The sequence below is a fragment of the Oncorhynchus masou genome, chromosome 5, assembly GCF_036934945.1.
Source record: "Oncorhynchus masou masou isolate Uvic2021 chromosome 5, UVic_Omas_1.1, whole genome shotgun sequence".
Lineage (NCBI taxonomy): Eukaryota > Metazoa > Chordata > Actinopteri > Salmoniformes > Salmonidae > Oncorhynchus > Oncorhynchus masou.
In genome coordinates, this window is record NC_088216.1 from 82,146,742 (window position 1) to 82,169,727 (window position 22,986).

General features: G+C 45.1%; 1 protein-coding gene across 2 annotated transcripts in view; it reads left to right on the top strand.

Annotated features, from left to right (window-relative positions):
• Positions 1-22,986, top strand: part of LOC135540381 (protein phosphatase 1 regulatory inhibitor subunit 16B-like) — a 145,183-nt gene that overhangs the window by 91,211 nt on the left and 30,986 nt on the right. For both annotated transcript variants that reach the window (XM_064966992.1, XM_064966991.1), the window contains exons 3-5: positions 2,288-2,358; positions 16,807-16,952; positions 19,566-19,669. In XM_064966992.1, the coding sequence (XP_064823064.1) occupies positions 2,288-2,358; positions 16,807-16,952; positions 19,566-19,669 (321 nt within the window). The remainder of the gene's footprint in view (positions 1-2,287; positions 2,359-16,806; positions 16,953-19,565; positions 19,670-22,986) is intronic.

Genomic DNA, 22,986 nt, shown 5'->3' on the forward strand with positions numbered 1-22,986 from the left:
ACCACTGATGGGTTTTGGCTGACATTTCTGTTACATGTCTCATTTAAACTCGCTGACCAAGCTATAGCTGACAGTTTAGGCTAATTTGCATTTCTGATCACATTGAGTTGGGCAGATGGTTAATTAATATGTTAATGATTTCTGTCTAATCAGTCCAGGGCGAATCCGAACTTCAACTGAGTCACGCACTGATGTCAATAAGGGAATTAGGATTCACCCTGCTGGTTTCTTTCTAGTTTCTTTTACAGTAAGGACAGGTAGCAGTGCATGTTTACAGTAAGGACAGATGAGGGTAGTAGGGAATGTTTACAGTAAGGACAGAGGAAGGTAGCAAAGCATGGTTACGGTAAGGACAGATGATGATAAAATAGTATGTTTACATTACATTACATTTACATTTAAGTCATTTAGCAGACGCTCTTATCCAGAGCGACTTACAAATTGGTGAATTCACCTTCTGAGGCAGTAGGGACAGAGGAAGGTATTAGGGAATGTTTACAGTAAGGACAGAGGAAGGTATTAGGGAATGGTTTCAGTAAGGACCTTACTATATATAAGCCCTGGGGTCAGATGTAACTCAGATGTAACTCAGTGTACAGTACATACTGTATAACCACTAAATAACAACCTAGCTGACAGAAAGGCATGCTGGTCTCTCTGGGTTATTTCTCACAACACTATGCTCTGTTTTAATAACAGACACAACCCAGGGCATAGCTCTGGGCGTTGAGATGGGTTGAAAGATGGAGGGTTGAGAGAGAGAGAGAGAGAGAGGATGATAATTATCACACACACACATAATTCCCTACTGGGTATTTGACCTTGAAACCGCCAAAGCTCCACGCACGCACGTTTGAATAACGTTCACCTCGGCTCAAATATAATTTTGTGATATGATAAACCTTAATGAATGGATGCTGGGTTGATTTAATGAGGTAAATGTAAAGGATAATCCAGGAGAACAGGAACACTCTGTTGACTGACTGCATCTACAGTATAGGTCTACACACTGAACCAATATCATAATGTACCCATCTACCATATAGGTCTACACACTGAACCAATATCATAATGTAGCCATCTATAGTATAGGTCTACACACTGAACCAATATCATAATGTACCCATCTACAGTATAGGTCTACACACTGAACCAATATCATAATGTAGCCATCTATAGTATAGGTCTACACACTGAACCAATATCATAATGTAGCCATCTACAGTATAGGTCTACACACTGAACCAATATCATAATGTAGCCATCTATAGTATAGGTCTACACACTAAACCAATATCATAATGTAGCCATCTATAGTATAGGTCTACACACTGAACCAATACACATGTGTGAAGGGCTTGTTGGGTCTGAAAGTGTAGCATGGTTAGTTAATGTAATGGGTATAGTTAGTTAATGTAATGGGTATGGTTAGTTAATGTAATGGGTATGGTTAGTTAATGTAATGGGTATAGTTAGTTAATGTAATGGGTATAGTTAGTTAATGCAATATGTATGGTTTCATTAATGTAATGAGTTTGAAAGCGTAGCATGGTTAGATAATGTAATGGGTATAGTTAGTTAATGTAATGGGTATGGTTAGTTAATGTAATGGGTATAGTTAGTTAATGTAATGGGTATTGTTAGTTAATGTAATGGGTATGGTTAGTTAATGTAATGGGTATGGTTAGTTAATGTAATGGGTATTGTTAGTTAATGTAATGGGTATGGTTAGTTAATGTAATGGGCATAGTTAGTTAATGTAATATGTATAGTTTCATTAATGTAATGAGTTTGAAAGCGTAGCATGGTTAGATAATGTAATGGGTATGGTTAGTTAATGTAATGGGTATGGTTAGTTAATGTAATGGGTATGGTTAGTTAATGTAATGGATATAGTTATTTAATGTAATGGGCATAGTTAGTTAATGTAATATGTATAGTTTCATTAATGTAATGAGTTTGAAAGCGTAGCATGGTTAGATAATGTAATGGGTATGGTTAGTTAATGTAATGGGTATGGTTGGTTAATGTAATGGGTATAGTTATTTAATGTAATGGGTATAGTTAGTTAATGCAATATGTATGGTTTCATTAATGTAATGAGTTTGAAAGCGTAGCATGGTTAGATAATGTAATGGGTATGGTTAGATAATGTAATGGGTATAGTTAGTTAATGTAATGGGTATAGTTAGTTAATGCAATATGTATAGTTTCATTAATGTAATGAGTTTGAAAGCGTAGCATGGTTAGATAATGTCTTCCTCTCTATTTCTCCCTCTTGTTGCAGTACGTTACCTGTTGAAGAACAACGTCAGTCCAGACCTGTGTAACGAGGACGGTCTCACTGCTCTGCACCAGGTGAGTGTCCGTCTGGGGAGTCACTGGACCACTGCAGAGGCTAAAAATAAGGCCGTGATTCAGTCATTGTTGACGGTGTCTTTTTCCACGTTGTGCTCTCAGTAAAGGTCAGTACGTACACAGGCGTCGTACACAGGCGTCGTACACAGGCGTTGTACACAGGCGTTGTACACAGGCGTTGTACACAGGCGTCGTACACAGGCGTTGTACACAGGCGTCGTACACAGGCGTCGTACACAGGCGTTGTACACAGGCGTCGTACACAGGCGTTGTACACAGGCGTTGTACACAGGCGTTGTACACAGGCGTCTAACACAGGCGTTGTACACAGGCGTTGTACACAGGCGTCTAACACAGGCGTTGTACACAGGCGTCTAACACAGGCGTTGTACACAGGCGTCGTACACGGGCGTCGTACACAGGCGTCGTACACAGGCGTCGTACATAAATCACATTTTATTGGTCACATACACGTGTTTAGCAGATGTTGTTTGCGGGTGGAGCACCAAGCCGTAAGACTCCTGGTAATCAGGTAGTCAAATGGCTACCTGGACTTTTTGCATTGTGTGCCTCCCCCAACCCCTCTTTTACGCTGCTGCTGCTCTCTGTTCATCATATATGCATAGTCACTTGAACCATATCTACATGTACATACTACCTCAATCAGCCTGACTAACCGGTGTCTGTATGTGGCCTCGCTACTGTTATAGCCTCTCTACTGTATATAGGCTCACTACTGTATATAGCCTCTCTACTGTTATAGCCTCTCTACTGTATATAGCCTCTCTACTGTATATAGCCTCACTACTGTATATAGCCTCTCTACTGTATATAGGCTCACTACTGTATATAGCCCCGCTACTTTATATAGCCTCTCTACTGTTATAGCTTCTCTACTGTATATAGCCTCTCTACTGTATATAGCCTCGCTACTGTATATAGCCTCTCTACTGTATATAGCCTCTCTACTGTATATAGCCTCTCTACTGTATATAGTCTCACTACTGTATATAGCCTCTCTACTGTATATAGCCTCTCTACTGTATATATCCTCACTACTGTATATAGCCTCTCTACTGTATATAGCCTCTCTACTGTATATAGTCTCACAACTGTATATAGCCTCTCTACTGTATATAGTCTCACAACTGTATATAGCCTCTCTACTGTATATAGTCTCACAACTGTATATAGCCTCTCTACTGTATATAGCCTCTCTACTGTATATAGCCTCTCTACTGTATATAGTCTCACAACTGTATATAGCCTCTCTACTGTATATAGCCTCTCTACTGTATATATCCTCACTACTGTATATAGCCTCTCTACTGTTATAGCTTCTCTACTGTATATAGGCTCTCTACTGTATATAGCCTCTCTACTGTTATAGCCTCTCTACTGTATATAGCCTCTCTACTGTATATAGCCTCACTACTGTATATAGCCTCTCTACTGTATATAGCCTCTCTACTGTATATAGCCTCTCTACTGTATATAGTCTCACAACTGTATATAGCCTCTCTACTGTATATAGTCTCACAACTGTATATAGCCTCTCTACTGTATATAGTCTCACAACTGTATATAGCCTCTCTACTGTATATAGCCTCTCTACTGTATATAGTCTCACAACTGTATATAGCCTCTCTACTGTATATAGCCTCTCTACTGTATATATCCTCACTACTGTATATAGCCTCACTACTGTATATAGCCTCTCTACTGTGTATAGCCTCGCTACATTTATAGCCTCACTACTGTATATAGCCTCGCTACATTTATAGCCTCACTACTGTATATAGCCTCTCTACTGTATATAGCCTCACTACTGTATATAGCCGCTCTACTGTATATAGCCTCTCTACTGTTTTATTTTTATTTATTTTTATTTCACCTTTATTTAACCAGGTAGGCAAGTTGAGAACACCTTTATTTAACCAGGTAGGCAAGTTGAGAACAAGTTCTCATTTACAATTGCGACCTGGCCAAGATAAAGCAAAGCAGTTCGACACATACAACGACACAGAGTTACACATGGAGCAAAACAAACATACAGTCAATAATACAGTATAAACAAGTCTATATACGATGTGAGCAAATGAGGTGAGATAAGGGAGGTAAAGGCAAAAAAAGGCCATGGTGGCAAAGTAAATACAATATAGCAAGTAAAACACTGGAATGGTAGATTTGCAATGGAAGAATGTGCAAAGTAGAAATAAAAATAATGGGGTGCAAAGGAGCAAAATAAATTAATTAATTAAATACAGTAGGGAAAGAGGTAGTTGTTTGGGCTAAATTATAGGTGGGCTATGTACAGGTGCAGTAATCTGTGAGCTGCTCTGACAGTTGGTGCTTAAAGCCAGTGAGGGAGATGTGTTTCCAGTTTCAGAGATTTTTGTAGTTCGTTCCAGTCATTGGCAGCAGAGAACTGAAAGGAGAGGCGGCCAAAGAAAGAATTGGTTTTGGGGGTGACGAGAGAGATATACCTGCTGGAGCGTGTGCTACAGGTGGGAGATGCTATGGTGACCAGCGAGCTGAGATAAGGGGGGACTTTACCTAGCAGGGTCTTGTAGATGACATGGGGCCAGTGGGTTTGGCGACGAGTATGAAGCGAGGGCCAGCCAACGAGAGCGTACCGGTCGCAATGGTGGGTAGTATATGGGGCTTTGGTGACAAAACGGATTGCACTGTGATAGACTGCATCCAATTTGTTGAGTAGGGTATTGGAGGCTATTTTGTAAATGACATCGCCAAAGTCGAGGATTGGTAGGATGGTCAGTTTTACAAGGGTATGTTTGGCAGCATGAGTGAAGGATGCTTTGTTGCGAAATAGGAAGCCAATTCTAGATTTAAGTTTGGATTGGAGATGTTTGATATGGGTCTGGAAGGAGAGTTTACAGTCTAACCAGACACCTAAGTATTTGTAGTTGTCCACGTATTCTAAGTCAGAGCCGTCCAGAGTAGTGATGTTGGACAGGCGGGTAGGTGCAGGTAGCGATCGGTTGAAGAGCATGCATTTAGTTTCACTTGTATTTAAGAGCAATTGGAGGCCACGGAAGGAGAGTTGTATGGCATTGAAGCTTGCCTGGAGGGTTGTTAACACAGTGTCCAAAGAAGGGCCAGAAGTATACAGAATGGTGTCGTCTGCGTAGAGGTGGATCAGAGACTCACCAGCAGCAAGAGCGACCTCATTGATGTATACAGAGAAGAGAGTCAGTCCAGGAATTGAACCCTGTGGCACCCCCATAGAGACTGCCAGAGGTCCGGACAGCAGACCCTCCGATTTGACACACTAAACTCTATCAGAGAAGTAGTTGGTGAACCAGGCAAGGCAATCATTTGAGAAACCAAGGCTGTCGAGTCTGCCGATGAGGATGTGGTGATTGACAGAGTCGAAGGCCTTGGCCAGATCAATGAATACGGCTGCACAGTAATGTTTCTTATCGATGGCGGTTAAGATATCGTTTAGGACCTTGAGCGTGGCTGAGGTGCACCCAAGACCAGCTCTGAAACCAGATTGCATAGCAGAGAAGGTATGGTGAGATTCGAAATGGTCGGTAATCTGTTTGTTGACTTGGATTTCGAAGACCTTAGAAAGGCATGGAAGGATAGATATAGGTCTGTAGCAGTTTGGGTCAAGAGTGTCCCCCCCCCTTTGAAGAGGGGGATGACCGCAGCTGCTTTCCAATCTTTGGGAATCTCAGACGACACGAAAGAGAGGTTGAACAGGCTAGTAATAGGGGTGGCAACAATTTCGGCACATAATTTTAGAATGAAAGGGTCCAGATTGTCTAGCCCGGCTGATTTGTAGGGGTCCAGATTTTGCAGCTCTTTCAGAACATCAGCTGAACGGATTTGGGAGAAGGAGAAATGGGGAAGGCTTGGGCGAGTTGCTGTGGGGGGTGCAGTGCTGTTGACCGGGGTAGGAGTAGCCAGGTGGAAAGCATGGCCAGCCGTAGAAAAATGCTTATTTGAAATTCTCAATTATGGTGGATTTATCAGTGGTGACAGTGCTTCCTATCTTCAGTGCAGTGGGCAGCTGGGAGGAGGTGTTCTTATTCTCCATGGACTTTACAGTGTCCCAGAACTTTTTTGAGTTAGTGTTGCAGGAAGCAAATTTCTGCTTGAAAAAGCTAGCCTTGGCTTTTCTAACTGCCTGTGTATAATGGTTTCTAGCTTCCCTGAACAGCTGCATATCACGGGGGCTGTTCGATGCTAATGCAGAACGCCATAGGATGTTTTTGTGTTGGTTAAGGGCAGTCAGGTCTGGGGAGAACCAAGGGCTATATCTGTTCCTGGTTCTACATTTCTTGAATGGGGCATGTTTATTTAAGATGGTTAGGAAGGCATTTTTGAAAAATATCCAGGCATCCTCAACTGACGGGATGAGATCAATATCCTTCCAGGATACCCCGGCCAGGTCGAATAGAAAGGCCTGTTCACTGAAGTGTTTCAGGCAGCGTTTTACAGTGATGAGTGGAGGTCGTTTGACCGCTGACCCATTACGGATGCAGGCAATGAGGCAGTGATCGCTGAGATCTTGGTTGAAGACAGCAGAGGTGTATTTAGAGGGCAAGTTGGTTAGGATGATATCTATGAGGGTGCCCGTGTTTAAGGCTTTGGGGGGGTACCTGGTAGGTTCATTGATAATTTGTGTGAGATTGAGGGCATCAAGTTTAGATTGTAGGATGGCTGGGGTGTTTATAGCCTCTCTACTGTATATAGCCCCTCTACTGTATATAGCCTCTCTACTGTATATAGCCTCTCTACTGTATATAGCCTCTCTACTGTATGTAGCCTCTCTACTGTATATAGCCTCTCTACTTTTATTTTTCACTCTTTTTACTGTTGTTTTTATTTGTTTACTTATCTATTGTTCACCTAATACACTTTTTTTACTTAAAAATTGCACTGTTGGTTAGAGCCTGTAAATAAGCATTTCACTGTAAGGTCTACACACCTGTTGTATACGGCACGTGACAAATACACTTGTGACACATGTGACAAATAAACTGATTTGACTTAGAAATGCTTGTGTCATACACAGGCATCATACACAGGCATATGGGTAGAAGTCAGTCAGACCGTAGGTCCAAGCTCACACTGTTCTCCCCAGTATCTCTCCCTGACTCTCCAAGCTCACACTGTTCACCCCCTGTCTCTCCCTGTCTCTCCAAGCTCACACTGTTCATCCCCTGTCTCTCCCTGTCTCTCCCTGTCTCTCCAAGCTCACACTGTTCATCCCCTGTCTCTCCCTGTCTCTCCCTGTCTCTCCAAGCTCACACTGTTCATCCCCTGTCTCTCCCTGTCTCTCCCTGTCTCTCCAAGCTCACACTGTTCATCCCCTGTCTCTCCCTGTCTCTTCCTGTCTCTCCAAGCTCACACTGTTCATCCCCTGTCTCTCCCTGTCTCTCCCTGTCTCTCCAAGCTCACACTGTTCATCCCCTGTCTCTCCCTGTCTCTTCCTGTCTCTCCAAGCTCACACTGTTCATCCCCTGTCTCTCCCTGTCTCCCCCTGTCTCTCCAAGCTCACACTGTTCTCCCCAGTATCTCTCCCTGTCTCTCCAAGCTCACACTGTTCATCCCCTGTCTCTCCCTGTCTCTCCCTGTCTCTCCAAGCTCACACTGTTCCTCCCCTGTCTCTCCCTGTCTCTCCAAGCTCACACTGTTCACCCCCTGTCTCTCCCTGTCTCTCCAAGCTCACACTGTTCATCCCCTGTCTCTCTCTGTCTCTCCAAGCTCACACTGTTCATCCCCTGTCTCTCCCTGTCTCTCCCTGTCTCTCCAAGCTCACACTGTTCATCCCCTGTCTCTCCCTGTCTCTCCCTGTCTCTCCCTGTCTCTCCAAGCTCACACTGTTCATCCCCTGTCTCTCCCTGTCTCTCCCTGTCTCTCCAAGCTCACACTGTTCATCCCCTGTCTCTCCCTGTCTCTCCAAGCTCACACTGTTCACCCCCTGTCTCTCCCTGTCTCTCCAAGCTCACACTGTTCATCCCCTGTCTCTCTCTGTCTCTCCAAGCTCACACTGTTCATCCCCTGTCTCTCCCTGTCTCTCCCTGTCTCTCCAAGCTCACACTGTTCTCCCCCTGTCTCTCCCTGTCTCTCCAAGCTCACACTGTTCTCCCCAGTATCTCTCCCTGTCTCTCCAAGCTCACACTGTTCACCCCCTGTCTCTCCCTGTCTCTCCAAGCTCACACTGTTCATCCCCTGTCTCTCCCTGTCTCTCCCTGTCTCTCCAAGCTCACACTGTTCATCCCCTGTCTCTCCCTGTCTCTCCAAGCTCACACTGTTCACCCCCTGTCTCTCCCTGTCTCTCCAAGCTCACACTGTTCATCCCCTGTCTCTCTCTGTCTCTCCAAGCTCACACTGTTCATCCCCTGTCTCTCCCTGTCTCTCCCTGTCTCTCCAAGCTCACACTGTTCACCCCCTGTCTCTCCCTGTCTCTCCAAGCTCACACTGTTCTCCCCAGTATCTCTCCCTGTCTCTCCAAGCTCACACTGTTCACCCCCTGTCTCTCTCTGTCTCTCCAAACTCACACTGTTCACCCCCTGTCTCTCTCTGTCTCTCCAAACTCACACTGTTCACCCCCTGTCTCTCCCTGTCTCTCCCTGTCTCTCCAAGCTCACACTGTTCATCCCCTGTCTCTCTCTGTCTCTCCAAACTCACACTGTTCACCCCCTGTCTCTCTCTGTCTCTCCAAGCTCACACTGTTCACCCCCTGTCTCTCCCTGTCTCTCCAAGCTCACACTGTTCATCCCCTGTCTCTCTCTGTCTCTCCAAACTCACACTGTTCACCCCCTGTCTCTCCCTGTCTCTCCAAGCTCACACTGTTCTCCCCCTGTCTCTCCCTGTCTCTCCAAGCTCACACTGTTCACCCCCTGTCTCTCTCTGTCTCTCCAAACTCACACTGTTCACCCCCTGTCTCTCTCTGTCTCTCCAAACTCACACTGTTCACCCCCTGTCTCTCTCTGTCTCTCCAAACTCACACTGTTCATCCCCTGTCTCTCTCTGTCTCTCCAAACTCACACTGTTCACCCCCTGTCTCTCCCTGTCTCTCCAAGCTCACACTGTTCTCCCCCTGTCTCTCCCTGTCTCTCCAAGCTCACACTGTTCACCCCCTGTCTCTCTCTGTCTCTCCAAGCTCACACTGTTCATCCCCTGTCTCTCCCTGTCTCTCCAAGCTCACACTGTTCATCCCCTGTCTCTCTCTGTCTCTCCAAGCTCACACTGTTCATCCCCTGTCTCTCCCTGTCTCTCCCTGTCTCTCCAAGCTCACACTGTTCATCCCCTGTCTCTCCCTGTCTCTCCCTGTCTCTCCAAGCTCACACTGTTAACCCCCTGTCTCTCCCTGTCTCTCCCTGTCTCTCCAAGCTCACACTGTTCATCCCCTGTCTCTCCCTGTCTCTCCCTGTCTCTCCAAGCTCACACTGTTAACCCCCTGTCTCTCCCTGTCTCCCCCTGTCTCTCCAAGCTCACACTGTTCTCCCCAGTATCTCTCCCTGTCTCTCCAAGCTCACACTGTTCACCCCCTGTCTCTCTCTGTCTCTCCAAACTCACACTGTTCACCCCGTCTCTCTCTGTCTCTCCAAACTCACACTGTTCACCCCCTGTCTCTCTCTGTCTCTCCAAACTCACACTGTTCTTCCCCAGCATGTTTCTCTGAAGGAAAACAGTGTCTGATACCCAATACATCACCACAGTGGAGAGATGTCTGGGGAATCTGCCTGTTGGTGTAATGTTTGATGGAGCTGGTGCCAAAACTATCTTACCCCTCCAGCCCTTCAGTCTGTCTGTCTGTCTGTCTGTCTGTCTGTCTGTCTGTCTCTCTGTTTGTCAGACCACTGGGTGGGTGGCACTACTTCTTTTCTCTAATGGTAAATAAAGTGAAAGTCTCTCCTCTCTCTCTCTCCTCTCTCCTCTCTCTCTCTTCTATCCCCTACTCCTCTTATCCCTCTCTCTCTCTCTTTCTCTCTCTCCCGCTCCTCTCTTCTCTCCCCCTCCTCCTCATCTCTCTCTCTTCTCTCCTCTCTCTCTCCTCCCTCTCTCTTATCTCCCCCTACTCCTCTCTCTCCTCTCTTCTTCAAATCAAATGTTATTGGTCACATACACATGTTCAGAAGATGTTATTGCGAGTGTAGCGATATGCTTCTAGATCCGACAGTGCAGCAGTATCTAACAGGTAATATCTAACAATTCCACAACAATACCTAACATCTAACAAATTCCACAACAAAACCTAATACACACAATCTAGTAAAGGAATGTGATGAGAATATATAAGTATAAAATATATGGATGAGCAGTGACAGAGCAGTTAATAGATAGTAAAGAATAGACAGTGAATAATACAGTATACATTTACATTTACATTTAAGTCATTTAGCAGACGCTCTGGATATACATATGAGATGAGTAATGTGAGATATGTAAACATTATTAAAGTGGCATTATTAAAGTGACTAGTGACCCATTTACTGTCCTGTGTGGCTCAGTCGGTAGAGCATGGCGCTTGCAACGCCAAGCGTCGTGGGTTCGATTCCCGCTGGGGCCACCCATATGTAAAAAAGTAGTGGCCCCAGCCGACTTGTAAGTCGCTTTGGACAAAAGCGTCTGCTAAATGGGATATATTATTATTATTATTATTATTATTATTTATTAAAATGGTCAATGATATCAAGTCTGTAGGTAGGCAGCCGCCTCTCTGTGCTAGTGATGGCTGTTTAACAGTCTGATGGCCTTGAGATTGAAAACCATCTTCTACCTCTCTGTCCCAGCTCTGATGCACTTGTACTGACTTCACCTTCTGGATGGTAGCTGGGTGAACAGGCAGTGGCTCTGGTGGTTATTGCCCTTGATGATCTTTATGGCCTTCCTGTTACATTGGCACCACTCTCTGGAGAGTGCGGTTGAAGGCGGTGCAGTTTCCATACCAGGCGGTGATACAGCTTGAAAGGATGCTCAAAATTGTGCATCTGTAGAAGTTTGTGAGGGTTTTTGGTGACAAGCCAACATTTTTCTGTCTCCTGAGGTTGAAGAGGTGCTGTGTGGACCACAGACAGTGTGTGTGGACCATTTCAGTTTGTCCGTGATGTGTACGCCGAGGAACTTAAAACTTTCTACCCTCTCCACTACTGTCCTGTCGATGTGGATAGGGGGGTGCTCCCTCTGCTGTTTCCTGAAGTCCACGATCATCTCCTTTGTTTTGTTAACGTTGAGTGTGAGGTTATTTTCTTGACACCACACTCCGAGGGCCCTCACCTCCTCCCTATAGGCCGTCTCGTCGTTGTTGGTAATCAAGCCTACCACTGTTGTGTCGTCCGCAAACTTGATGATTGAGTTGGAGGTGTGCGTGGCCACGCAGTCGTGGGTGAACAGGGAGTACAGGAGAGGGCTGAGAACGCACCCTTGTGGAGCCCCAGTGTTGAGGATCAGCGGGGTGGAGATGTTATTACCTACCCTCACCACCTGGGGGCGGCCCGTCAGGAAGTCCAGGACCAAGTTGCACAGAGCGGGGTCAAGACTCAGGGTCTCGAGCTTGATGACGAGTTTGGAGGGTACTATGGTGTTAAATGCTGAGCTGTAGTCGATGAACAGCATTCTCACACAGGTATTCCTCTTATCCAGTTGGGTTAGGGCAGTGTGCAGTGTGGTTACGATTGCGTCGTCTGTGGACCTATTGGGGCGGTAAGCGAATTGGAGTGGGTCTAGGGTGTCAGGTAGGGTGGAGGTGATATGGTCCTTGACTAGTCTCTCAAAGCACTTCATGATGACGGAGGTGAGTGCTACGGGGCGGTAGTCGTTTAGCTCAGTTACCTTAGCTTTCTTATGAACAGGAACAAAGGTGGCCTTCTTGAATCATGTGGGGACAGCAGACTGGGATAAAGATTGATTGAATATGTCCGTAAACACACCAGCCAGCTGGTCTGCGCATGCTCTGAGGATGTGGCTGGGGATGCCGTCTGGGCCTGCAGCCTTGCGAGGGTTAAAACGTTTAAATGTTTTGCTCACGTCGGCTGCAGTGAAGGCCGTGTCAGTGGCACTGTATTGTCCTCAAAGCAAGCAAAGAAGTTGTTTAGTCTCAAACTTAATTCCCTGTGAGATGTTGAATGTGAAGTGAAGAGGGAGCGACTAGACTTTTCGGAGGTTTATATGTTCCGCTGGTCTGTCAGCAGCATAGAAATGAAGTGAATCATTCCATTACTATGGTCAGCAACTCGCCTCAAAGTGTGTGTGTGTTCTTAATGTCTTGGTTCTACTCTCGCCCTGGCACATTATTCTGTACCATGGTGTGTCATGTGTAGACTGAGGGGACTGGGCCTCAACACGGGAGCACATTGATTTGTTAGATTTTGTTTTTGGTTATTTCTGGAGTTAGAAAAGACTTGCATGTGTAGACAAAGAGATGACATTAAATCCCAGAAGTATCATAAAATAACTTACATCCAATTGTGGTTCTCTGGAGAAACATCTGGACATGCGTGAGGAACACACACTAGCTTTGTGTTATTCTCAACCTGCTGCAGAGACTGTGAAAGTCCTTGTGTTAGTGGGAACTTGTGGGGGCGTTATTGTTTTATAATTTAGGCTTCCTCTTTTCATGAATGTTGACGTGTTTCCTATCTAGTCAGGATCTAGAGTCAATGAAACAGTCAGTCATGTGACACCGAGTTACTGCACCTCTATATAAGCTGTGGTGTGGGGGGCGTGTGTGTGTGTGTGTGTGTGTGTGTGTGTGTGTGTGTGTGTGTGTGTGTGTGTGTGTGTGTGTGTGTGTGTGTGTGTGTGTGTGTGTGTGTGTGTGTGTGTGTGTGTGTGTGTGTGTGTGTGTGTGTGTGTGTGTGTGTGTGAACTGTCTGACAGCGACAAAGGCCCACAGTGTCAGTAGGGCTAGGTGAGGTAACGTAAATTGTAGCTACAGTGGAAAAACGTTTCTTTTTAAACTGAAAGTACCAGGAAGTAACTATTGTTACCACACTATCTCCTATCAATACCAGGGGAATACTAGTGGAAACAGTGGCATAAAATAGATGAGTAGGCCTACCAAATATTTTAATAATACACCCTTAGTAACTGGTTGAAAATGTAGTTAAACCTGGTTTACAATATCAACGTTGCATTTGTATTCTCATGATTGGATAAACTCTCAATCTGCCGTTTGTGAGCTAGGCACAGACAAACCCAACCATGTCCATGTCAAAATAATTGCCCGTTGTCTGGATAACACGCTTGGCTAGCCCACCGTTACTATTACCATAAGAACCATCTTTAAAACCCACATTATTTGAGCCCACATGCTAGCTTTTAGGCTAATCTCCCTAACCTCCCCCTGTAATTCTCCTGTAGCCTACCTCCTCCGCTGTAGCCCTCTCCCAGCACTAAGACAACGAATGGACCTGGGAAGGAAATCATGTGTCTTTCATAACTCCCCATGCAAAGTATTTAGACATGAAGGCCTACCTCACAGAGGGGCTGATTATGATTAACAACCCTGGCTGTGTTACCGGGCCCTGGCTGGGGGACAGAGGAAGGCTGGTGGGGGGGGGGAAGGCTGGTGGAGGGGGGGGGGGGGCTGGTGGAGGGGGGGGCTGGTGGAGGGGGAGAGGAAGGCTGGTGGAGAGAGGAGAGGCAGGGGGCTGGGAGAGAGAGGAGAGAGGAAGGCTGGTGGAGAGAGGAAGGCTGGTGGAGAGAGGAGAGAGGAAGGCTGGTGGAGGGGGGCTGGGGGGGGGAAGGCTGGTGGAGGGGGGCTGGTGGAGGGGGAGAGGAAGGCTGGTGGAGGGGGGGAGAGGAAGTCTGGTGGAGAGAGGAGAGGCAGGGGGCTGGGAGAGAGAGGAGAGAGGAAGGTTGGTGGAGAGAGGAAGGCTGGTGGAGAGAGGAGAGAGGAAGGCTGGTGGAGAGAGGAGAGAGGAAGGCTGGGGGAGAGGCAGGAAGCTGGTGGAGAGAGGAAGGCTGGAGGAGGGGGAGAGGCAGGAGGCTGGTGGAGAGAGGAGAGAGGAAGGATGGTGGAGAGAGGAGAGAGGAAGGATGGTGGAGAGAGGAGAGGCAGGAGGCTGGGAGAGAGAGGAAGGCTGGTGGAGGGGGAGAGGCGGGAGGCTGGTGGAGAGAGGAAGGCTGGTGGAGGGGGAGAGGCAGGAGGCTGGGAGAGAGAGGAAGGCTGGTGGAGGGGGAGAGGCAGGAGGCTGGTGGAGAGAGGAAGGCTGGTGGGGGGGAGAGGCAGGAGGCTGGGGAGAGAGGAAGGCTGGTGGAGGGGGAGAGGCAGGAGGCTGGGAGAGAGAGGAAGGCTGGTGGAGGGGGAGAGGCAGGAGGCTGGGAGAGAGAGGAAGGCTGGTGGAGGGGGAGAGGCAGGAGGCTGGTGGAGAGAGGAAGGCTGGTGGAGGGGGAGAGGCAGGAGGCTGGGAGAGAGAGGAAGGCTGGTGGAGGGGGAGAGGCAGGAGGCTGGTGGAGAGAGGAAGGCTGGTGGAGGAGGAGAGGCAGGAGGCTGGGGGACAGAGGAAGGCTGGTGGAGGGGGAGAGGCAGGAGGCTGGTGGAGAGAGGAAGGCTGGTGGAGGGGGGAGAGGCAGGAGGCTGGGAGAGAGAGGAAGGCTGGTGGAGGGGGAGAGGCAGGAGGCTGGTGGAGAGAGGAAGGCTGGTGGAGGGGGAGAGGCAGGAGGCTGGGGGACAGAGGAAGGCTGGTGGAGAGAGGAGAGGCAGGAGGCTGGTGGAGAGAAGAGAGGCAGGGGGCTGGGAGAGAGAGGAAGGCTGGGGACTGGGGGAGAGAGGAGAGAGAGCAAGGCTGGGAGCGGTCCTTGTGGGGACCTAAAATGTATTTCCAATCAAAATCCTACTTTCCTTAAAACCCCTAACCCTACATTTTTACCCATACCATAACCCTAACCTTAATCCTAACCCTAACCTTAACATTGTGTGGTATCACTTCAGATAAGACTGAATACTGTTTCCACTAGTATTTCCCTGGTATTGATAGGAGATAGTGTGGTAACAATAGTTACTTCCTGGTACTTTTTACTTTTTAAAAATAAACGTTTTTCCACTGTAGCTACAATTTACGTTACCTCACCTAGCCCTACCGACACCGTGGGTCGCTTCATCTCTTCTGCTGTCAAACAGTTCTCTCTTTCACACACACACACACACACACACACACACACACACACACACACACACACACACACACACACACACACGAATACACAGACACACAGGAAGTACAGAAACAAGCACCGCCAGCTCTACTTCAATGTGTCATACTGTTGTTCTGCTTCTCAAGACCGATAAGGAAGTTATTAAGCCAGTCTCTCATAGACAGACAGACAGACAGACAGACAGACAGACAGACAGACAGACAGACAGACAGACAGACAGACAGACAGACAGACAGACAGACAGACAGCAGGGGAATATCCCCTGAGAACACACGGAAGTCTACTCTAGTTCCATTACCGTAGAGTTATGGGTTATATACCTTACGTGTTTTGTCTTTGAAGGTTTGCTATATAGAATGTCTGATCTCTATGCTCTTTGTCTATCTTCTGTCTCTGTAACTGTCTCTGTACAGCCTGTTCACAATGCCACTTCTCCATAACATTAGCGAGCTCCAATTATTTCTGTTGGAGAAAAGGTATTTTTACAACACGTATTGGCTTTGATGGAAAACCTCTGTTCACACCCTATAATCACACTGTCGGTCGAGCTGGAGAAGTGTTTTCCTTTTCTCTTATTATGTTTCAGTTTTAGTACATCCTGCTCTTAAGAACAAACACAACCCACACAGTAGTGGAGAACTCCAGAAGTTACATCGCTGTGACGTCTAATGTATTCTTTACTAATCTCTGTGGACTACACTGTTTTATAAAAACATTTCTAAATTAGATTTGAGATTCAGAGATAGATTCTAAAGGGCCTAGTTGCATCAAGACACAGCTCACGTATGTGTACCTTCCTTCAAACAATCTGTTGTAAACCTCCCTGTGTACTGAACTTATCTGAGACCAAATGCAGAAAATACTCCTGGCCCTTTTTCAATAGAGCATTCATTTTCATAAATTGGTTTTTGAATAGTTAACCATTTTTGTTTCTCTCTCTCTCTCTGTCTCTCTCTCTTTCTATCTGTCTCTGTCTGTCTCTCTCTCTGTCTCTCTCTGTCTGTCTCTCTCTTTCTCTGTCTCTCTCTGTCTATCTGTCTATCTCTCTCTGTCTCTCTGTGTCTCTCTCTCTCTGTGTCTCTGTCTGTCTCTCTCTGTGTCTATGTCTGTCTCTCTGTGTCTCTTTGTCTCTCTCTCTCTCTGTCTGTCTCTCTCTCTGTCTCTGTCTGTCTCTGTGTCTCTCTCTGTCTCTGTCTCTCTCTCTGTCTCTGTCTGTCTCTCTCTCTGTGTCTCTCTGTCTCTGTGTCTCTCTCTCTCTGTCTCTGTCTGTCTCTCTCTCTGTCTCTCTGTGTCTCTGTCTTTCTCTAGTGCTGTATTGATAACTATGAGGAGATGGTGAAGATAATGTTGAATCGTGGAGCCAGTGTAAATGCCAAAGATAATGAACTGTGGACGCCGCTACACGCTGCTGCCACCTGTGGACATGCAGGGTTGGTCAAGGTCCTCATACAACAGTAAGATACTGGCTCTCTATTATATAATATCCATTATCTCACAAAGTTGAATAATTACTAATTGCTGATTTCATATAACATTTCAGCCGTCTATATATGTATGTCTTGTATTTGTTTTATTTATGTCAGATCTACAGGTAACTTTTTTTTTTTTTTTTTTTATTTCACCTTTATTTAACCAGGTAGGCTAGTTGAGAACAAGTTCTCATTTACAACTGCGACCTGGCCAAGATAAAGCATAGCAGTGTGAACAGACAACACAGAGTTACACATGGAGTAAACAATTAACAAGTCAATAACACAGTAGAAAAAAAGGGGAGTCTATATACAATGTGTGCAAAAGGCATGAGGAGGTAGGCGAATAATTACAATATTGCAGATTAACACTGGATTGATAAATGATCATGTACAGGTAGAGATATTGGTGTGCAAAAGAGCAGAAAATTAAATAAATAAAAACTGTGGGGATGAGGTAGGTGAAAATGGGTGGGCTATTTACCAATAGATTATGTACAGCTGCAGCGATCGGTTAGCTGCTCAGATAGCTGATGTTTGAAGTTGGTGAGGGAGATAAAGGTCTCCAACTTCAGCGATTTTTGCAATTCGTTCCAGTCACAGGCAGCAGAGTACTGGAACGAAAGGCGGCCGAATGAGGTGTTGGCTTTAGGGATGAGTCGAAACTGTCGAAATAAAGGAAACCCCAACATAGTGTTTTAATAGGGCGTTATGCCACAAGCCGCCAGAACAGCGTCAAGGCGCTTAGGCAAAGATTCTACGTGTCTGGAACTTTATTGGAGGGATGAGACACCATTCTTCCATGAGAAATTCAATCATTTGGTGTTTTGTTGAGTCTGGTGGGAAACCCTGTATTAGACTGCTCCAGAATCTCCCAGAAGTGTTCATTTTGGGTTGAGATCTGGTGACTCAGCAACCTTATCTCATAATCCAATTACGTCAAATGTAGATATTAAAAGTGGTTGGGGCTGTGGTTTTTATGTGGAAGGCTCAAAACAATACACTTTCCATGAATCTCTATCATCAAGTACTCTCCCTGCTTGAATTGTGAACTGCCGTGGTGCAGGGGTCTAAACACTGCTCTGTGGCTCTGATCCTTGTGAGTTTGAGCCCAGTGGTGTGCTATCTCACGGTTGGGGATGGTGTTCTTCAGCTTGCAAGGCTCCCCTATTTCCTCCAAACATAACGATGGTCATTATGGCCAAACAGTTCTATTTTTGTTTCATCAGACTGGAGGACATTTCTCGAAAAAGTATGACCTTTGTCCCCATGTGCAGTTGCAAACTCTAGTCTGGCTTTTTATGGCAGTTTTGGAGCAGTGGCCTCTTCCTTGCTGAGTCGATATAGGACTCGTTTTACTGTGGATAAAGATACTTTTGTACCTGTTTCCTCCAGCATCTTCACAAGGTCCTTTACTGTTGTTCTGGGATTGATTTGCACTTTTCGCACAAAAGTACGTTCATCTCTAGGAGACAGAATGTGTCTCCTTCCTGAGCGGTATGACGACTGTGTCGTCCCATGGTGTTTATACTTGCGTACCATTGTTTGTACAGATGAAAGTGGTACCTTCAGGTGTTTGGAAATTGCTCCCAAGGATGAACCAGACTTGTGAAGGTCTACAATTTTTTTCTGAGGTTTTGTCTGATTTATTTTGATTTTCCCATGATGTCAAGCAAAGAGGCACTTAGTTTGAAGGTAGACCTTGAATTTTCCAAGCTGTTTAAAGGCACAGTCAACTTAGTGTATGTAAACTTCTGACCCACTGGAAATGTGATACAGTGAATTATAAGTGAAATAATCTGTCCGTAAACAATTGTTGGAAAGATTACTTGTGTCATGCACAAAGTAGATGTCCTAACCGACTTGCCAAAACTATAGTTTGTTAACACGACATTTGTGGAGTGGTTGAAAAACGAGTTTTAATGACTCCAACCTAAGTGTATGTAAACTTCCGACTTCAAATAACATAACTATTACCTAACGTTAGCCATTTTAAATATATTAATAAATACCATAACTATTCCCTAACGTTAGCCATTTTAAATGTATTAATAAATAACATAACTATTCCCTAATGTTAGCCATTTTAAATGTATTAATAAATAACATAACTATTCCCTAATGTTAGCCATTTTAAATGTATTAATAAATAACATAACTATTACCTAATGTTAGCCATTTTAAATGTATTAATAAATACCATAACTATAACCTAATGTTAGCCATTTTAAATGTATTCTTCAATGGAGTAAGTACTTCCCAAGGAATCCCGGATAGCACAAAACCCCAAAATAACAAATAATACGTTTTATACATGACCACAATCTGTTTTAATTGCTTAATTAACAATATTTGCTTAATTATCAATATACTTTGTATCCCTTATTTACTCAAGTGTTTCCTTTTATTTTGTCAGTTGCCTGTATATTATCTGGTTATAGTCCTCATCAGGCATGTTTCTGTTCATTCTGTAGATCTTTATAAAAATGTATGACACTTAAACACGAGTGAGTCCATTGGAAATGGAACCCACGACCTTAGGGTTGGTTGTGCCACGCTTCTACCGACTGAGCCACACTTACCTCTTATGTTACACAGTGGAGCGGACCTGTTAACGGTGAACTCTGACGGCAACATGCCCTATGACTTGTGTGAAGATGACCCCACACTGGACATCATCGAGACCGCCATGGCCAACAGAGGTGAGCAACACATTGATGTATTCTTTAGTGAGTCTAATGGAAGTAGGAATGTCTTTGTCGAGGGACACCTGACACTGGCCTGAAGCCGTCATGGTTGACTGAACCATCACTACCTTTAGACACTTCATCTAAATGAACAATACTATTTTGATATGTAGAAGTGTTCCGCTTCACGTTTGTACATATCTACATATAAGCCTACTTATTTTAAGTCAACCTCTCTAATCCAGTTGTTTGAATGTGTTAGTTAGAATTTGGTCCAGAAATGTACCCACATTTCTAATATATGTAAATAGTGTTTGACGAGTGAATGCCACGATGTAGTTATTTTGTTAGATACTTCTCCCTGTTAGCTGAAATCTGATTTTTTTCAAAGCCATTTTAGCGAGCTGTTCAGACCGAACATTACATTGGCTCATGGGAATTTGTTGAGGTCTATAGACGTTGCTTCCACAGAGTTTCTAAACCCAGAGACTTTCGGGAACGTTTGCTAAACAGGCCAAGCAGACCTGGCCAGGGGGTTTGGGGTTTAACAAGTCAATGAGAGAAGTGAAAAATTCTTCCTTAGTTGTTAATTTGATTGAAATATGAAGGTAGATTTGAGCGAATGTCTTAAGTAGTCGAACATGTTATTACTCCAACCTCGTGAAGGTGACAAACTGACACGTTTTCAACTCTATATCGGCGGAGTGCCTTTCATGGCCTGCACATGCACAGTTCGGCGTGAGACGACCGTTCGACCCGACGAAGTGTTTCTGTGTATGAGTTTAGCGAGCCAACGTTGTCATAACATCGCCTACATGTGAATGGGGATTTCTATTAGAGAAGCAGTTTCTGCCTCTCTTCATACTGTACTTTCTTTTTTGCCTCTGTTCTAACTCACGGACACTAGAGAAGCTTAACCAAGTTGTATTCTTCCCAAAGGGTCGATACAGCTGTACTCAGACAAAGACATGTTCCCGTCATCACAAGTATAAATACTCCACTTTAGATACTCCTCCTTCTCTCCAATCCTTACATCTTCTGGTTCCACAGGAAGAGGGTGACAGGATAATAGAACCATTATTTCTCTCTTCAGGGGTTTCACCTTTATTTAACCAGGTAGGCTAGTTGAGAACACCTTTATTTAACCAGGTAGGCTAGTTGAGAACACCTTTATTTAACCAGGTAGGCTAGTTGAGAACAAGTTCTCATTTGCAACTGCGACCTGGCCAAGATAAAGCGTAGCAATTCGACACATGCAACAACACAGAGTTACACATTGAATAAACAAAACATAGTCAATAATACAGTAGAACAAAAGAAAACAAAAAGTCTATATACAGTGAGTGCAAATGAGGTAAGTTAAGGAAATAAATAGGCCATGGTGGCGAAGTAATTACAATATAGCAATTAAACACTGGAATGGTAGATCGGGAGAAGATGAATGTGCAGGTAGAGATACTGGGGTGCAAAGGAGCAAAATAAATAAATACCAGCATGGGGATGAGGTAGATGGATGGGCTGTTTACAGATAGGCTAAGTACAGGTGCAGTGATCTGTAAACTGCTATGACAGCTGGTGCTTAAAGCTAGTGAGGGAGATGTGAGTCTCCAGCTTCAGAGATTTTGCAATTCATTCCAGTCATGGGCAGCAGAGAACTGGAAGAAAAGACGACCAAATGAGGAATTGGCTTTGGGGGTGACCAGTGAGATATACCTGCTGGAGTGCGTGCTACGAGTGGGAGATGCTATGGTGACCAGTGAGCTGAGATAAGGCGGGGCTTTACCTAGCAGAGACTTGTAGATAACCTGTAGCCAGTGGGTTTGGCGACGAGTATGAAGCGAGGGCCAACCAACGAGAGCGTACAGGTCGCAATGGTGGGTAGTGTATGGGGCTTTGGTGACAAAACGGTTGGCACTGTGATAGACTGCATCCAGTTGGTTGAGTAGAGTGTTGGAGGCTATTTTATAGATGACATCACCGAAGTCCAGGATCGGTAGGATGGTCAGTTTTACGAGGGTCTGTTTGGCAGCATGAGTGAAGGAGGCTTTGATGCGATATAGGAAGCCGATTCTAGATTTAATTTTTGTGAGACAATACGAGTCTCACAATACCCCTCACAGTGATTTGCAACACTTCTATCTGAGTCTGAGCCATAAACCGGGGCGGTAGTGCTCAGAGCGCGTGGAGTGAGAGAACGGCTCAGGTGAGAGACTCGTGTAGGTGGGAGAAACAGAGGCATCTACTTGGATATTAAAAGTGACATGTGCCGTTGGGAAAATGAACTGTAAACGATATCTGAAGACGACACGCTAGAATGATAAGAGCCAGGTGAAGGACAGGGGGCTGAGGGGGTCTACACACTGCGAACTATTTAGACTAAGGATGCATTGAGATACTGATCTTTCATTACCAGGCCACTTGTGACAGGAAAACAGTGACAAAGAGGGGCTGTAATGAGAAGAGTTATGGCCGGCAATAAAAGGTGGTTTATAAATGTATGTTCTAACAGGGGTGATGTGTGCTAAATTCAGAAGCTACAATTAAAGTCCTCGACTGAAATTAAGCACTAAGGACTGTCATTCTAAATTTGGGTTGGATAATTTATAAAATGTTTTAGTTATGCTTTGGATACAGCGAGAGAGAGTTGCTACAGAACGGTGAGGGGTAAGGGGCGCTGTTAAAATGTATTTGGCCCAAGAGAGTCTCCAGAAACCTTATCTATCTATAAGTGTCATCCTGAGGGGAGGTGGTTTGTTAGGGAATCACTGGATGACAGCTTGGGACGACCATGAACGTTTTTTGTTGTCTTTTATTTTACCATGTACTCAGAATGTTAATGGTAAATCGCATCAATGGGTGGTGTGAAGTTATTAAACAGGTACTTTTGTGTTTATTCCTTTTCAAGTCAATATGTTTTTAGGTTTCGTGGAACAACAAGAGTGACCATTGTTCCAGAGGAGGGACTGATATATTGACTAATTGATTTGAGAATGTTTATAACTGTAGGAATGCATTAGGAGTAGTGACTAGTGTGTTATGGGTTAGATGTAATGATAGAGGAGTATCATTCCCAGAGACTGTATATTGTTACAGGAGATAACTCATAGGAGAGGGAGGACAGCTAACTGAAGGAGCTGTAGGGACAGTAACTGAAGGAGCTGTAGGGACAGTAACTGAAGGAGCTGTAGGGACAGTAACTGAAGGAGCTGTAGGGACAGTAACTGAAGGAGCTGTAGGGACAGTAACTGAAAGAGCTGTCGGGACAGTAACTGAAGGAGCAGTAGGGACAGTAACTGAAGGAGCAGTAGGGACAGTAACTGAAGGAGCTGTAG